General features: G+C 44.1%; 1 protein-coding gene across 1 annotated transcript in view; it reads left to right on the top strand.

Annotated features, from left to right (window-relative positions):
• The window catches only part of ppp2r5b (protein phosphatase 2, regulatory subunit B', beta), a 42,326-nt gene that overhangs the window by 15,731 nt on the left and 8,120 nt on the right, over positions 1-18,475 (top strand). Inside the window, exons 2-7 of the mRNA XM_030076256.1 lie at positions 7,774-7,970; positions 9,622-9,723; positions 10,179-10,271; positions 10,717-10,847; positions 11,900-11,959; positions 16,159-16,267. Coding sequence (XP_029932116.1) covers positions 7,774-7,970; positions 9,622-9,723; positions 10,179-10,271; positions 10,717-10,847; positions 11,900-11,959; positions 16,159-16,267 — 692 coding nt within the window. The remainder of the gene's footprint in view (positions 1-7,773; positions 7,971-9,621; positions 9,724-10,178; positions 10,272-10,716; positions 10,848-11,899; positions 11,960-16,158; positions 16,268-18,475) is intronic.

The following is an 18,475-nucleotide window of genomic DNA, read 5'->3' as shown; positions in this document are numbered from 1 at the left end:
AGCCCCAAACAGAATAACTGTTATTTAAAGACGTGAGCTGTACTTGCTCATCTCATTTAAGAAAAAAGCCTTGGAGAGATAGAGCGAGGGAGAGAAAGAGAGATAGATAGAGATAGGAAGAGGAGAAGGGTGGGTGGAACTGAAAAGATGGAAGAGAGCGCTGGATGGAGAAAAAAGAGGGAGGAGAAGAAGGGAGGGATGCAGAAGGCCAAAGGAGGAGGAGGAAGATTTGAAGGAAAGGGAGGCAGGGGAGAGAAAGAGAGGGAGCAAAGGAGGGAAGGATGAAGGGAGTGATGGAAAGATCGAGGATGGGGAGAGTGAGCAAGAGAGAGAGAGAGAGAGAGAGGAGGGGGGAATGATGTCATCTTTTAACCCAGAACCCCTCCCCTCTCCCCTCTCTCCCTTTTGTTGCTTCATCTCTCCCCTCTCTCTCTCTCTCTCTCTCTCCCTCTCTCTCTCTCCCTCTCTCCCTCCCGCTCTCTCCTTCTCCAGCAGAACTATATTTAGATTTGTATGTGTGCGGCTGTGTGTGTGTGTACGTGCGCGCGCGTGTGTGTGTGTGTTTGTGCATGTATCTCGATGCTGTAGCAGGGCGCTTGGCAAAGCTCAATCTTAAATGTGACTGCTCATTTTACTGAATCCATCCATTCATCTCTCTCTCTCTCTCTCTCTCTCTCTCTCTCTCTCTCTCTCTCACCATCTCCTCCACCTCTCTGCATTTCAGGTTGTCTCTCTTAAACCTTTAAAACTAATTATAAGAAATTCATTTGAGCGGCTTACAGGTGTAGCTCTTGTCGAAGTCCCACTTTTTTTTTTCTCGTGGCACACAGCTGCGTGATACTGCTGAGCTGCTGCTTCAACCTTGAGAGGAATATTTGGCCGTTTTAAAGGGGCAGGGGGGGGGGCAGTCTATCCCAAGTGGCATTTCCCAGTTTCACACATTCTAGGCCTCTCGGATGAGTAGAAGCACTGGGTAGAAAACAAAATGTGTTGTCATCGCCGTTTTACAGTAGTTCCCCTTTTTTTTTATTCCACAATCTGAGTTTGTTTCAGCATCTGTGTCGACACTGGAATCGACCAATCAGGGCTAGAGAAGTGTGATGCTGCAAGACAACATCTGAATGAATGGAGTGGAAGCTGCAAACTTGAAATATGATATTTTTTGGCCATGTTGGCAGGAGGGGTGTAGGGATGACTGTGTCTGTTTATCTGTCTTCTCAACGCTTAACTTCAAAGCAACATATCTTGAAATATTAAAGGTGGAGCGATTTTGGAGAGAGTGTTTATATTTGAAATCAGCCAGATTTACCATCCCTGTTGTTTGCACGGCCTCCTTTCCCCCATCTCGCCCCTCCCCGCTGTCCTGTGCACGAGCACGAACGCCCCCTCTTGCTGATTGGCTGGAACGGCGTTGTGTGGCCCAGTCTGAGCCACTTTGTTTGTTTCCCATTTAGAGAGCCAGGGCAGTGTACAAACACTGGAATTTTTTTTCAGGACAGCTAGTGGACCGTGAATTTGTTGATTTCAAATATCAACAGTCTTTCTCCACAATCACTGGCTCCCCCTTCCAGTGGATTGCCATGGAATTTGATGAGCACATTTCATGCTCCCCAGAGGACGAACCCTCTCATCTGTGGCGACCTCATGACCTTCCCTTCACTGCCACCTTCAGGCCAAAACGTATACACCCTCTCCTCCCGCAAGTTGCATTTCTGACTTGGACCAGGTAGCAGTGACGAGCCCCCAGTTGTTCAAGTACAGCTCAGTGATTAAAACTTCCCCAATCTGCTTCTGCAGCTTCTCAGATGAGTTGCGCATCACAAAGAGCAAATCGGTGCACTCTCACTTTCGCTTAGAATGATTTAGAAACCCGGTGGCGCCATAGCGACTTTGTGGTCGGCCACAAGAAATGTTTAAAGCTGCTGTTTCCTCTTATTTTTGGCAACCGGATGGATGTGTTCTGTTCTCATAGAGCAAATCTCTCGCCAGACAAATGACTTGTGCCATATTCTTTAGTAAATAATGCAAACTTTGTTAAACATCCTTTCCCACATGTTACCTATCATTGGGAGCCACTGGAAAACACTGCTTACAAGTGATTCAGCAAAGAGTCTCACATTTACACTGGAATGTGAGCAGCTACATTCATGCACATGTGAACTTGCACATTTGTAAATCTTGTCTGTGCATTCAACTTTAGAACACGATTGTGTGAATATTTTCTGTGTGTAAAGTCTGACATGCAAGTTCGCATGCATTTTTCCACAAACATGCCTACAAACATACTATAAACTTGGCCGAGGAGGAAAAGTGCTGCAGCATAAATTATTAAAACCATTTCTCAAGAACTTCTACTGGGAAAAAAATAACTTTACAGACATGTTTGGCAGATGCAGGGTAACATAAAATTGCTGAGAGGGTGAAAGATCCCGTCTCTTTAAATGTGTCTCCCTTCCTTTTGCCCTCTGAAGGCACAGAGGATGACCTGCCACATGAGTTTTGTGTTGCAGTATAGCTATTTGAAGAAGAATAGGCTACACTGTTCATTGCTGTGCCGGTGCAGGACAGATACAGGATGAACTTCTACCAGGACTCATTCCTTCCATGTGCACGAGTGCTTTTTATTGCACCTTACAAGAACTATCATTCACTGCCATGAACTGACACTATACAATGGGATTTAGTGTATCAAATATACTTTGTTTCATGCAATAATTGAAAAATGATTGATTGCTGCAATGAGAGCTGACTAGGTATCTTGCCTCACTGAACACATGTAGATTCTCTAATCTAATTTAATCTTATCTAATCTAACCTTGTGCACCATGGCTAACACTGCAGCACCAATGCAGAACAGATGCAGACCCCGTGGCTAACACCATGTAATCTCCTGTGAAGTGCAGCAAGTTTGGTTCATCTTAACAAATGTAAATCTCGGTGGGGAGCTTGGAGTGCCTCTCATGTCAAAAATAAACTGGAGCTGTGTGTTCTGTAGCTAAATGGCCCTTTGTCACAGTGGAAGAGGGAATCCACGAACGGCACAAACTGGTTCATTAATGCTTTATTCTTTGCGGACGTACAATGTGAATAGATCCTTTATCCATAAAACCATGTGAGGAACAGCATGGGATGTGATATTGATCAGGCACCATGCACTTATATTAGCACTCATAGCTCGCTATATATAGGCGAGTGTTGTTTTAAGTATGCATGCGTTGAATTTCACCGTACACAGTCAGGGCCACTTTCCATCAGTAAAAAAAATCTTGAAAAATAGCAGTTACTCACTTGCTGTGATTAAGTCGCTGAAGTTCATTTTGTAATCACTGCACTGACATGATACTAAAAGCAGCTTTGAATGAATGAGTCTTGAACGACCTGCTGTGACCTAATAATAGCATAGCCATGAGGAAAAACTGAAATTCACTTCACTAATTATTACCTCAGCCAGGCTTCTCTGCTGTCCTGTAATGCAGCTTGTGCCTTTGTGCTTTCTGAGTTCCCTCTCAACTCAGCCCACGCTGTTATTCACATGCTGTAGATTTCATCCCGTCTATTGACCTGATGTGGATGATGTTGCACGTTTGAATTGCCTCTAAACGCCCTGTGCATTGTGCCTGTCAGCTCAACACTTCTCTCTATGTAAACCTCATCTCCCTGCATCCTTCCCTCTCTGCTTTGCTGTTGCATTTTCTTTGCCTCCCCCCCCTCCAACACTTGCTCTCACATGACCCACCGAGTCCCTCCAGCCCTTTCATCTTCTCCCTCTCTTTCTCACCTCGCTCTCAGATGTACGCTCTCTAAAACACACATATTCACACGCGCTCTCTCTCTCTCTCTCTCTCGCTCCCTTCGTCTTTTCACCTCGCTCTGTTCTCTTTTTTTTTCCCCTCAGTCCCAGCACGGCACATCTTCATACAATTACTCTCCATTAAAAATGGATTAGATTTCACCTTCACAGTCTGTCTACAGTGGGAGAGGGAGCATGAGGGAGGGAAGAAGAGGAGGGAGAAAGGGATAGAGAGGGCGAGGGAGAGAAGGAGGGTAGGAGAAGGGGAAAATGTTGGAAGGGGAGGGAAAGGGAGGCTGTAGGAAAGCAGGAGATTGAGGAAATTGAGGCAGGGAAGAAGGAGAGGAAACATGAAGGGAAGGAAGGATGGAAGAAGTGGAGGGAAAGGGAAGATGGAGACAGGAAGGTGGAGAAGTCATAATGTTGGAAAGCTCGCAGTCAGCCAAAAGACACAAATACAAAGATGGTTTCTCGCTGCCTCGACGCCGACTTAGATTCACATTTGTGCTTCACAGCAAAGTCAGAAAAAACAACAACATTTCACCCTCTTAAACTCCTCATACTTACTTTTCTTCACAAATAGTCAGTAAATGGCTGTGAGTGTGGCCGTCACACATTTGTCCAGTCACCGAGAAATGGCCGCAATTCAAGAACAGACTGACCGCTTCACACAGCTGAATGGACAGGCTCACGTAGATGTGAATGGTAAATGTGACGTGGGCAAACTCTGAAAACAACAGGCATTGTGTTCGCTGGCTGGGAGGTCACAAAAAAGTCACAGAGAAAGTTTGTCAGGCTCACATCATGGAAATTACTCAGCGCCATGGGCCAAAAGGAAGTAGAGGACAGTTTTTTTTTTTTCTACAACAGACCACTTCTCCTGTAATCATGGATTCACCTGTTCTGGTATTCTTGGCACATAGATAACATGACACAGCTTTTGGGAACACAGTTGGATGTATTACACAACATCTCTTGAAAAAACTATCCGTCAGTGTTGCCTGTCAGTACATTTGCAGCATCAAAGAAAAAGTTCAGAGAAATCTGCCTGAAAGAAACTTTGATATAGGATTTTCACCTTGATCTTGCAAATCAACACAGGCGCAGGATAATTCTGGTCAAATCAGGATTCGGATGACTTTTTATGTTATCTCAGGTAAACAGAAAATCTTAGATGGAGAGATGTCTTCAGCATTCATCATTCCAAAGCATGCAGGCAGCATTATTGCACAGCAGCTTTGATAGCTCAGGCTTCAAAGACATCTTCTAGCATGCAGTTACCGAATAGTGTTATCCACCCACCCACCCACACACCCACACAACCACACACACTCTCAGGGTTTGTGCACAATGCAATACAGCGGTAAGAAGAAACAAAACTATCATTAAATAAAAAAAACGCTGATAAACTGCCTGTTTCCAGGGTCTCAAAATGGAGAGTGTGTGTTGACGCCTCAAGGAAAGGGCATAGTCCCCGTCTATTGTTTTGCCGCTACATGCCAGGGGGAGCAGATGGTCGCGGTGTGCCCATGAGAGGTGAGGGGGTCTGGGGCTGGAAGAGCTCCAATCAGCCCCTCACCCCTCCTGGCTTTTCCCACCTGGGGGTTAAGAAGGGTTAAACCTAATCTGCTCCCACTCTGTGTGTGTGTGTATATGTGTAAGTGTGGATCACCTTCTGTCCAACTGTACACTTAGCGTTGATGCCTCCCCAGCCTTTGTTTCCTCCTGGTGAAGGTGTATTGTTTTCCTCAGAGGGAGAGACGGTATGTTGCCTCCACGGTCTCAGGGAGTGTTGCTTTGATTCATTGATGGTAGCAGACAGTGTCGTCTACATAGATCGACACAGGTGTGATTTTTTTGGCCATGACCCACACAAAATGAAACCTCCCTATCCAAGCCTTAAATGATCATATTGAGTATTTTGTGTACAAAAACAAAACACAGGTAGAAATGCTTATTATTTCCCACCATTAGCCATAATGTCATGATGACAGCATTTTGTAGCATTACATTTTGAATTCTACACCTAAACAAGTCCAACCAGATCCAACAAGGCAAGCCAGATCCAGTCAGATCCAGTCTAGACCATTCAGCTAGGCCCAGTCAGATGCAGTGAGAACCAGTCAAATCTAGTCAATTCCAATCAGATGCAGCAAGGTCCAGTCAGATCCAGCCAGGTCAAGTCAGATCCAGCCAAGTCCAATCAGATCCACCCAGGTCCAATCAGATCCAGCCGGGTCCAATTAGATCCAGCCACATCCAATCAGATCCAGCCAGGTCCAGTCAGATCCAGCCGGGGTCAAGTCAGATCCAGCCAAGTCCAATCAGATCCACCCAGGTCCAGTCAGATCCAGCCAGGTCCAGTCAGATCCAGCCGGGGTCAAGTCAGATCCAGCCAAGTCCAATCAGATCCAGCCAGGTCCAGTCAGATCCAGCCAGGTCCAGTCAGATCCAGCCGGGGTCAAGTCAGATCCAGCCAAGTCCAATCAGATCCACCCAGGTCCAGTCAGATCCAGCCAGGTCCAATCAGATCCAGCCAGGTCCAGTGAGATCCAGCCAGATCCAATCAGATCCAGCCAAGTCCAATCAGATGCAGTCAGAACCAATCAAATCTAGTCAGTTCCACTCCGATCCAGCTAGGTCGAGTCAGATCCAGTTAAGTCTAGTCAGATCCGGTCTGGTAAAGTCAGGTCTAGCCAAATCCAATCAGGCCCTGCTGAGTCCAATCAGGCCAAGTCAAGTCCGGTCAGATCCGGTCAGGTTGTAATGGGCTCAGGCATAAATTTCAAGCTGTAATTCTGATATCTTGCTCAGGTGGAGGGTACAGACCAGAGCTACTCTACATTCATTGAGCCATGGTGGCACCCTGCAGCTGGAAAAATGCCCCCAGCTAGAAAAATGTAAATGCAGGGAAGACATCTGGCCTTATTGCTGCTCAACCTGGGTTCAAATTGCAATTATGGAAAATTGCCCATATATCATGACATATGGATACCATGGTACAGATATTCAAATAGAGACATTTCATGTACTGGAACATTTGCAACATCTCCAAACACTCATACAACATATAAATAAATCTATAAAAACATATGCACAGGAGAAGATGTTTCATATTTTATTTCATATTCATTGTTTAAATCGGTATGGTGGTGTTAGGACCAAAACATGAACTTCATGGCTACATAAATCTTTCTGTTTTTTCCAGCCATATCTAGCCATCAATCATCTGGTTTCTCGGTAAATAGGACCAAATATTGCCATTGTGCTGCAGTCCTATAAAAACCTTGTAACAACCCTTTATTGTTTATTTTTTGTTGTTTTTGGACTTGAATGAGAGTTTTACATGATGCTTTACAGCCTGAGCAAGTTTCATACGTCTGTGGGGCCATGAAAACCCGTTGCACTAGTGCAGAAATCCAGCGATACATCCCCGAAAAGTGTCGTTTTTTGGAGGTAGAAGGTTTTAATCTGACAGCCGGCAGCAGGTTGTTTCATTTTGACGAACAGGCTTGGAGAATGAATCTGACAGGTAATAGGCCTGAAATACAACATAGCCCTCTGGAGGAAGGTGTGTGCGCGCCGATGGGTGTGTGTAGATGGATGGCTTTGTGCGTGTGTGTGCGTGTGTGGGTGTTTACAAATGTATTTGTAGAGTAATAGGCCGCGCTCTTTCCCTCATTACCTTTGAGAGAAGATTTAGCCCTTAGTGTAGATCTCTCTCTACCGCAGCTCGCTTTCCAACGCTCCCTCTTAATCAAACATCTCAGGTCCTCTGCTAGCAAGCAAGCACAAAAACCCCCTCAGAAGCCTCCGATTTCTTTTGTCCACCTTCCTCCTCCATTTCTCTCTCTCCCTCTGTCACATCCTTGGGTCATCATTTCAGGACTCTATTTTGATTGAACTACATCTTTTGCCCTCCTTGTCTAATATTTCTCTCTCTGTGTCCTTCTTTTTGTTCTGTGTGCCTATCCACCCCCCAGACGCCCCGGTGGCAGAGTTGCATGACCTGTTCTGTAAGAAGCTGCAGCAGTGCTGCGTGCTGTTTGATTTCCTGGACTGCGTGGCTGACCTGAAGGGGAAGGAGATCAAACGTGCGGCGCTCAATGAGCTGGTGGAGAGCGTGGCCACAAGCAGAGGAGTCCTCATAGAGCCACTCTACCCAGAGGCTATAAAGATGGTATGAGAGGAGGACAGGGAACGGGGAGGGATGGATGGAGCAAAAAGGGGGGAGGAAAGGAAAAATAGAAGTGCCTGGGAGCGTGGCCAGAACCACTGTAATAGGCTGCACAGATGGCAAGATAGACAGGGATGGAGGGAAAGAGCAGAGTGTGGTGGAGAGCGTGACCACCGACACAGAGCAGCAGCAGTCCCAGAGGACATAAACATGATGAGAGAGGAGAGGAGGAGGGAGGGCAGAGGGGATGGAGGGGTCCTAGTGGAGGACAGGAGAGGAGAGCGAGCGCAGAATATGGCTAACATGATCGAGTCACTACACCCAGAGGCTGCAAAGATGGAGGGAGAGGAAAGAGGAATGGGGAAAACTTTTAATGTCTGAAAATGTGGCCATGAGCAAAGTGGACCAGTTTTTTTTTTTTTTTTTTTAACATTTGAAGCATTTAGCTGATGCTTTCCTCTGGAGTGGCTCACAGTGAGTGCACCAGCAGGAACAGCCTAAATTCTTAGATCACCAAAATTAGATGTAGACAATAGTAAGAGGGTGAGTCAGAGCCACAGAATGAATGTAATAGGTGAGAGGAGGAGGGAGGGATGAAGATGGAGGAAAGGAAAGATGGATCTAAAAAAGGCAAGACTATGACTATAAAGGCAGAGTATGGAGGTTCAAAGGGGAGGGCAGCCCACCTTGTTATGATGTGGTAAACAATGATGGACGCCATTCACACACCAAAATGTGAGAGCATTGCCCTCTATTCTTTATGTTTTGGTGTACATTTGACACCAAAACATTAGATTCAAGACAGACATTTAAAAGTTTCTACCTTAATTCAATGCGATGTTAGTCTTGGCGTGAACCTGAGGGGTTTATCCTTCCTCAGCCTCATCCTTAAATATCGTAATGTACTGTAATGATAATAACAAAAGCAACAACTAAACATATTCTAGATATCTATGAAAAATGAAAACTGCAATTGAAGTAGTCTTGGAAACATCAAGGAATTGGATTAGTGAAACTTGCGTAAAGGGTGAGGTTAGAGTTTGACAAAGGAGGCAGGGAGGATAGAGAGAAAGGGATAACTGGAAGTTAGAGGGGAGGAGGGAAGAGGGCCAAGCAGGTAGCTCCTTTAAGTGTGAACTCCTATACGATTTATAAGTCCCGAGACCTATATTCATGAAGTAGCTTAAAGGAAGAGTGCTGATATGGGAGTAGGTTGGATTTTTTTTTTTGATACTCATTAAGTTTATATGGTGAAACGGAGACTGGAAGAAGCAAAAAGTTCAGGATGGAGCGAAAAAAGAGGGATGAAATGGTTGCATAATTTAAAAAATGAGGTCTTTGGATCTATTATTGAGATGAACTTAACAACTCACTCAGAGCCTCACCAGGGACCTCATGTAAAAATATTGGTTGACTTATCCCTAGTTCTTTTCGTAGAGTCTGAGAAAAACGGTAACCAGGATATCCACACTTTATTATTATAACAGGAGCATTTTCCGTTTGCCCGCTCTCTTTCTACCTCCTGGTCTTTTTACACTGTCGTACTCTTTCACCTGGTTACCCTTCATCTCCCCCTACTCCCCTCATTGATTTTCATTGTCCATTTTCTTTTTCCTCCTTCCCCTCCCCTCCTCCTCCCCCTGTGGTTTCCCAGATCTCTGTGAATATCTTCCGGACTCTTCCGCCCAGCGAGAATCCGGAGTTTGACCCCGAGGAAGACGAGCCGACGCTGGAGGCCTCTTGGCCGCACCTGCAGGTACGCACCGGCGTGCTGCTATTTTTACAGGCTATGTTTGATTTGATTGTAAAAAAGAACATTTTGTTCCTCGAAATGACAGCTTCAGCCTTTTCCCAGTTGCTGGAGTGACTGTTAAGTGCTTGCTTTGTTGTTTAAGTAAAACACAATGCAAAGTCAGTGGATTGCATACAAAAATGGGTCTATTATGTATGCTATAGTGTATTTGGGGAGGGTGGGCAAGGCCATAATGCGCAGAACTCCCACTTGGCCTTTGTTTTATGTTGCATTCAGCATTTATCTACCATAAAAAAGCCGAGTGGGGCTGCAACAGTGAAGAGAATCCCATCCCCTACAGATAACATGGACACATACATCCACAGTGATGAATAGCTTACAAGTAGCAAAATACAGTCTTCGTGTGTGTGTGTGTGTGTGTGTGTGTGTGTGTGTGTGTGTGTGTGTGTGTGTGTTAGCTGGTGTACGAGTTCTTCCTACGCTTCCTGGAGAGCCCGGACTTCCAGCCGTCCATGGCCAAGCGCTACGTCGACCAGAAGTTCGTCCTGCAGGTACGCCGCTCTCCCTTTCCTGCCTTTCCAGATGACGTTTGTCAGATTCAAAGCACTCAAATGTTTCTCAAGCCTTGATAAATGGAGAGATATAAATAAATGAAGGTCTCCTTTGAAAGGCCGGCCACTGCAGAGCCTAGTTTCATCCTGTTAAAGTGCTCTCAAAATGTGCGATCAAGGTTGAGCCGCGCATGTATAAAAATGGCGGTGATTGTAAATCTGTGCTCATGAACTATTTGTGTGTGTTTATGTCTCTTAGCATGCAGATACTTTATAAATATGCAAATTAAACAGGGTTATCTCAACTCTATATTTAACCAGAAGTTAAGTTTAAAGTTGAATGGCTGAATGAAATGCCCTCACACATACAGCAGTGCAAGCATTTGTAAGTGTGTTGGTGTTTGGTTGTGTGTGTGTGTGTGTGTGTGTGTGTGTGTGTGTGCAGCTCCTGGAACTGTTTGACAGTGAGGACCCCAGGGAGAGGGAGTACCTGAAGACCATCCTGCACCGCGTCTATGGAAAACTACTGGGCCTCCGAGCCTACATCCGCAAACAGATCAACAACATCTTCCTCAGGTGAGCCTCAGTCCACCAGCAGACACAGGATGTAACGCTGCTGTGTGCACCGTCAGCCATTAGCATTCTGAACACAAGAGGCATTTGGCAGCTCAAGCGGCCCGTGCCACTGCTTTTTACATTCATTACTTCACGGCACAAAAGAGGAAGTTCTTACTTTGGTTGCACTACACAGCGTTAACATCATCTTTGCAACAGAAAGCAATGTGGTCTTCATTTTGAGAAACGCTCTCAAAATGTCGCAAAAAACGCAAAAAGTCAAAATCTTACCAAGATTATTTGTCTTATTTCAAGTAAAAATGTCTTATTTCTAGTCAAAATATCTCATTACACTTAAAATAAGACATGATCAGCTCAGAAATGACTTGTTTCAAGTAAATTTTCACTTGTTTCAAGTGAAAATGAGCTTGAAACAAGAAACACATTTTGCCAATGGAACAAGCAAATTTTTACTTGTTCACTTGTGTCACAAGTAAAAATTTGCTTGTTCCATTGGCAAAATTTGTTTCTTGTTTCAAGCTAATTTTCACTTGTTTCAAGTAGATTTTCACTTGAAACAAGTGAAAATTGTCTAAAGACAAGTTATTTCTGAGCTGATCATGTCTTATTTTAAGTGTAATGAGATATTTTGACTAGAAATAAGACATTTTTACTTGAAATAAGACAAATAATCTTGGTAAGATTTTGACTTTTTGCAGTGAAGCCTGTACACACACACACACACACACACACACACCCAGCCGTGGTTACACCGGTTAGAGCAGCAGCCATGACAGAAGCCCTCCATCCTGCTTCGTGCTGACAGCTGAATAGCGGCCCTCAAAAGACCGTGACATGATGGTTTTAATTACAATCCATCCTCTGCTTTTCTTTTTCACCGAGTGTGACACGAGTTTGCCTTTTGTTCTGTTTGCCACACAATTGCAAGCACATCGAGAGAGCTGCCACGCTGCGAGTTTTGTTTCCTTTTCTATTAGCTGGTTGCAACGAACCAAGAAGGAATGACGTTTCAAGTAGTTTATTCCACTTTTGCATCCCTCTTTGCATTTCAGGTTCATATATGAAACTGAGCACTTCAACGGAGTCGCGGAGCTGCTGGAAATCCTCGGCAGGTTCGTACACACACACGCGCACACACACACACTCGAGCAGCTGTTCATGAGACAGCTGGTAACCTAGTGAATTTTAAAAAAAAGTCTCAAAGGCAAAGCGACAAAGCGAAGCCAGCACCGTAACCGATCAACATGAAAACAAGATGCAGTTATTTTTGTTTTTTTTTTTTTCATTTTTGATCATCGCTCCCTCTTCTCTTATCAAGCGGAGATTGTCACGGGTGCTAAGACTGACGGAGCGAGAAATGAAAGGTGAAGGAGGGAGGGATTCGAGAAGGAAAGAAAGAAAGAAAGAAAAGGGGATGGATGGAAGGGTAGAGAGAGAGAGAGAGAGAGAGGGAGGATGGAAGGACGGCGACAACAAGAAACCGGCAACCGATTTGTCATGATTATATGTTGTCGCTTGGCCGCTTAGGCATGTAAAGATGTGATAGCTCCGGAGAGAGGAGAAGAAGAAGAAGAAGAAGAAGAGAGAGAGTGGCGTTCACAAGCATGTCTCTCTGTCTTCCTACGCGAGCAGAGATGCTTGTACACAGATCAATGGGGCAAGAATGGAGAGATGACGGATAATAGAGAGAGGGAGAGAGGGGGAGAAAGCGTGGGACGAGCACAAAGGAGTCGACCCTCGCTCCCTCTGGATGCAAAATGATGACTGAGAGACAGAGAGAAGGAAAGAGCGAGGGATGCAAATTAACCAGTGATGTAATATACTCAACGGAAAGAGAGAGAGAGAGAGAGAGAGCGTGAAAACGAGGGATGGAGAGGAGACAGAGGGAGGCGAACCAGTAAAACAAACCAGTGACGTAACTTCACAGCGTCCTAAGCTCTCTGCACTCAAACAGAGGTATGACAGGGCGGGGAGACAGAGGGCGAGAGACAGAATACATAAAGGATGATGGAGGGAAGAGAGAGACGCGGGTAAACACAAACAAATCAGCATTACCGAGGGTAAATATTCATTTTTCTCGTGGATGTCCTGACGGTCGGAATCTGGCCTGGGTTTTATCTCTCCGTCTTCTTCCTGTCTGCCTCTGTTAGAGAGAAATGAAGCAGACGGGCCTTAAAAATATCCTGCATTGATATTACACATTCATCTCTCTCTTCCTGTGACAATTGAGATTAGATGGAAGGAGAGGGATGCAGAGAGGTGTTAGGTTTATGGAGTAATTTGCCTGCTTTATGATATTGTGCCAAACTGTTTAATCAAACGTGTTAATATTTCTTCATGGACACACATTTACAAGAGATTTACGGAGATGTGGAGAGAGATTTGGGCGATAATGCGCATGATGAAGTGTGCTAATAACGGTTCTAGCTGCACGGGAGGACCTTATACGTGACACCAGGTCGCATTTACTTCCTCGCATTCATCTTCTCATTCTTACTCAGTTGCACTCTGGATTTGTACGATCTTGCTTATACGGTTGCAAATTTAAAAAGCGAAGGGTCTCAATCCAAAATGCTGCCTACATACAAATGGAGAAAAAGTTGTTACCTGAAATAAATAGCTCAAACTTGCAAAGACAGGATAATAATTGTATTTTCTTCCCTAAAATAGCCACTAATATAAGTGATGTTTCAGTAATTGGGTTTATTTTTCTGTCAGCAGCCATTTTCTAATAGTAGAAGATGTTTGATTTCTCTTTCAAACCTGTCTCCCCCCGTTCGTCTTCACCGCTTTTCAACGATCGGTGACTTGCATAGTCAGAAAAGCAACGATAGCTTTCACCTTGATTCGCACGATTAGTCTTGTGAAAAGAGCTCATGTTTTTTCGGTGCTAATATTTTGGTGAATCGCTTCATTGAGATTGGAGGATGATGGGTCAGAGGGAAAGAAAGCGAGAGAGGGGGAGGAAAGGAAGGATGCAAGGTGAGTAAGGAGGGAAGAATGAGAGAGATGGGGAGAGAGGCAGAGAGAGAGGGATGAGAGGGAGGGATGCAGATGGGGATGGAGGATGAGTGAGTGAGTCACAGCTGGAGGAAGGAGAAGTGAGAGCGGGAGAGGAGAGAGAGGTTTGTATTCATGTTGGTGGTAACAGTGGTATTTATAGCTCCTCCCACACACTCAGAGAGAGAGGAAGACGGGCGAGGGAGAATGCATAATGGAGAAATGGGGAGAGAGAGACACATAAGAGACAGGAAGACAGAGATGGAGAGTCAGAGAGAGAGGATGAGAGGGAGGCACAGGGAGAGATTAGAGAAGCAGATATTATTGGAGGGCCGCTCTATGAAACGGACGCAGACAGACAGACCGACCGATCGATGGGCAGGTAGATGCGCTGATCCCAAGACAGTCGGTCAGACAGACAGAGAGACAAACTGACCGGCAAAATGACAGCCCGAGTGGTAGCCTTCCCTGCAACGCCTGTCTGCAGGAGAGGAAATCAGTTCCCACTCTCCTGCTGCTCTTTCTTCTCTCTCTGTGGGCCGAACTCCTTCAGTCTCGTAGTGAGCCGAGCAGACCACACATTTATCCACTGACTTGGAAACAGACGCGGCACAAGAATAGAGAGGCTGCTCCTCCACACAGATGACTGGAGTGGAGTGGTAGTTTTTTAAAGTAATAATCTGTGTCATTGTCATATAAATAAATGCACGTCGCTTGTGCAACTCGCTGTCGCTGACTGACAAAATCCAGCTCAGTGCGTGAAAGCGTGTATATTTGCCAGTCTAAACTCTCAGGGTCTGGTAGCAAAGAAGCACCTACTGCATATTTTTATAGTTCCAGTTTGTTGTAATTAGTGGGTTAAAACCAAACTGTAAAAAATGAACCGGTCAATACACAAAACAGCCTACACTGCAAAAAACTCAAAATCTTACCAAGATTATTTGTCTTATTTCAAGTCAAAATGTCTTATTCCTAGTCAAAATATCTCATTACACTTAAAATAAGACATGATCACCTCAGAAGTAACTTGTTTTTAGACAATTGTCTCTTGTTTGAAGTGAAAATTTGCTTGAAACAAGTGAAAATTTGCTTGTTTCACTGGCAAAATTTGTTTCTTGTTTCTAGCTAATTTTCACTTATTTCAAGTGAATTTTCACTTTTTCCACTGGCAAATTTTGCCAATGAAACAAGCAAATTTTCACTTGTTTCAAGTGAATTTTCACTTGAAACAAGTGAAAATTGTCTAAAAACAAGTTTCTTCTGAGGTGATCATGTCTTGTTTTAAGTGTAATGAGATATTTTGACTAGAAATAAGACATTTTTGACTTGAAATAAGACAAATATTCTTGGTAAGATTTTGCATTTTTGCAAACCACACACTTAACTGTAGTATTTGTATGTTTTTTTTTTTAAATAAGCCAGTGCATGTTGATTTCATATTGTTATCCCGAGTCTCTGAATGAAAAAATTAATTTCTGCAAATAAGACAAAGCACTGCTTTTTTTCCTCCGAGGTACCAAACAAACCAAACTGAAACTGAAATCATGACCCAAAAAACACAACACAAACCGTGAGTTTATTGAACCGTTAGACTTGTAGATGCAATAAACAGAAGAAGAACTCAGGGCCATGACCGAGCAGTGCTACCCTACAGAGCCTCAAACTCCATCAACAGAAAGCCTAAAAACAAAAAATGTCACAGTGCTGGACCCACTGCCTGACTGACAAATGATCTGCTGGAGGTGTCATGCAGAAACACCACAGCAATGAACATTTAGCACCAAAGATGCCACCGAAATAAATTAGTAGGAACTTGGAGAGCGCAAACCGCCGCCAGCGCTGAACGATTCTTCAACGTGCTGTTACGACAAAACACATCGTTCCTATCGCTGGGTTTGAAGTGAAATTCATACCTTGATCCAGCACACACCGTCTCCAGATTTGGAAATGAGTTCATGTTTCAATTATGCCTAATAACAATTACTGTCTGATGACGGAAACCAAAGACTTGTTGTTTTTCCTTGGGTGAAGGCCTATGTGTCCTGTAAATGTTATGTAAATCTATTTGTACGTGTTGGAGATATTGTGCTGACAAGCAGACAAACTAACAAGTGAAAATGTTAAAAAAAAAAAAGCCCTAGGATTTTAAGGGTTGTCAGTATGAGAGAGCAGTCACTGAAAACGCTGGGTGTCGTATTTGCCAGAAGGAAGGCGAACAAGTTAGAAAAAAAGAAAACACGCCATTGAAGTGTCTCATACTTGTAGACACAGACAATCCAGTGACATGGCTCAATGATTTTCTCCTCTGCAGCATCATAAATGGTTTCGCTCTGCCTCTGAAGTCGGAACACAAGCAGTTCCTGGTTCGGGTTCTCATCCCGCTACACACAGCCAAGTCCCTCTCCATCTTCCACGCACAGGTCGGTGACACACGCCTCAAATGTCTTTATTTTCACCTTTCAGCTTTTTAGAAATGCAGCATCCACACATCCTGGGAGTGTTTTTTCAGATTTCCACTTTCCACCTCTGCCTCTGTGGTCAGGTGGTACAGGCCAGTGGCTAGTGTTGCTACCAGTCTGTCTTTACGTCTGTTTGTCTTTACAAAAGCATGCTGCGGGGCTGAGCTTTGCTCAAACCCACAGGACTTGACTTCAAATTCTAGCAGAGATCCCAAGGTTTCCAAAGACACCACCTATGTCCTGCTGAGCTTCAGCGAAATGTGTATAAAATGATGCACATCTAGATCTTTTCTATTTGATTGAATGGTGCAGCTTCTTGGGTTTGAATATTTTAGTTATTATAAATGAAGAGTAGCAATCAGCAGATATAGGATTTGTATCTGACATAATTCTCATACAATATGTTTTTTCTAAATTTGTCACTTTAATTTTAATTTTAAGGGAAAATCAGAATTCAAGGTGTTAAAAGTCATTAACTCCTAACATTTTACAATTGACAACAGTGAAACCCAAATATGATTGATGATGTGACCATGAACATCAAAAACGAGCACCACAGTTGTGAAAAGCACATGTTTATATATTTTAAGTGTGTGTCCTGCTGACAGTTTTTCTCCCCTGCCATTGTTGGGAAGAGCTACATTAACATTTTTGACTTGAGTTTGCCAATGGCTGATATTTTGTGTTGATGTTGTGGAGATATCGTTTTCATTATTTTCATACCAAAGGAAAAAGAAAATCCAAAACAAGTATTCAGTGTCTCCCCTCAGGTTTTTGTTCACATCAGGGTGTCTGACACAACATTTTGGCCTTGAGAAAGCCAAACCAATGAAATACTTTTCGGCAGTGGACAGTGGCTCCTTCTCTTTTATAGGCTTGCATTTTCCTGTAGAGTTAACGCTGCCAAGAGTCATTATAATCACACACTAAGATTAGTCTGCTTGGTTTTTGTGCAGCGGTTGCCAATGCACATGAACTGTTTGATCTGTTTGACTCCTGCAATACGGCTCTTCCGCCGCTAGGGGGCAGACTTGAGTCACGCATCACACTGCAGAGAGACTCGCTCACCTTTCAGTTACACACAGCAGAATCTGTGTGTGGGTGTATGGATGTGTGTTGTTGGTTTATCATAATGTTTGATGGCACACAGGGTAGTTAGTTTGCTGTGCAGATCTGTGTGTGTGTGTATGTGTGTGTGTGTGTAGCCGTGGGTGTGTGTGTGTGTCTGTATTTGTGTCGAGCATTATTTGATTATGCAGAAGGTACAGTTTGTTCTCCACAGACTGGTCTGTTGTATGTGTGTGTGTATGTGTGTATGTGTGTATGTGTGTGTGGGGTGGGGAATGACAGCCTCTTCTTGTTCTTATATGCCTGTGTGTGCGTGTGTGTGCGTGTGCATGTGTGTGTGTGTGTGTGTTTATATTCTGGGTCTCAGCATCACCGTGCCCTACATTTCTCCTCTCCGTCTTCTCTCCCTGTGGTTCACACACATGCATTATTCACACACTCCCAGCCCCCCCCTCACACACACACATTCGGTGTGCACACACACACGCACACACACACACACATGCACACACACACAGTTTTGACAGGCAGGGTCACTGGGGGAAGGAATGCTAGTGGACAGCAGTTTTGCTCAGTAGGTGTGGCTATGCGGTAGTGACCCAGTTCTGGATCTGAATATCAAAATATCACAGCAGCACCTCAGTCGCCTTCAATCTCTCTCAGCACGGGGAAATGCATCATTATCAGTAAACACAGCACTAAACCCCATGCACAAGGTGCAGCGATTGCATGGGAAGGAAATATCCATCACAACAAATCTGCACTGACGCAAATATTACTGATTATTCTGGATGTGAAAAAAAAACACTTTCATCATAAAGGGAGAGCAGCCACTTGCCAGCTGAGGGCTCCAGGCTTCAGAAACACACTGAAAATCTGCGATGTGTATAATTTCCCACGGTTCAAACATCTGAGAGGTGAACATAAAGAATGTTTAATGTTTTAGTCACCAAATTACATTCAAAAGCCTCTTCAGATCCGCTCTCACGTTCAGGTTGTTAAGAGAGGCTTTTATAAAGATTACACTAAGTGAAGCCAGGATGATTCACACATCTTGAATTGTCATGGTTATAAAAAAAAAATAAAAAAACAAATTAATGG

The sequence above is a fragment of the Myripristis murdjan genome, chromosome 18 (genome assembly GCF_902150065.1).
Source record: "Myripristis murdjan chromosome 18, fMyrMur1.1, whole genome shotgun sequence".
Taxonomy (NCBI): domain Eukaryota; kingdom Metazoa; phylum Chordata; class Actinopteri; order Holocentriformes; family Holocentridae; genus Myripristis; species Myripristis murdjan.
This window is presented reverse-complemented; position numbering and strand designations above follow the sequence as displayed.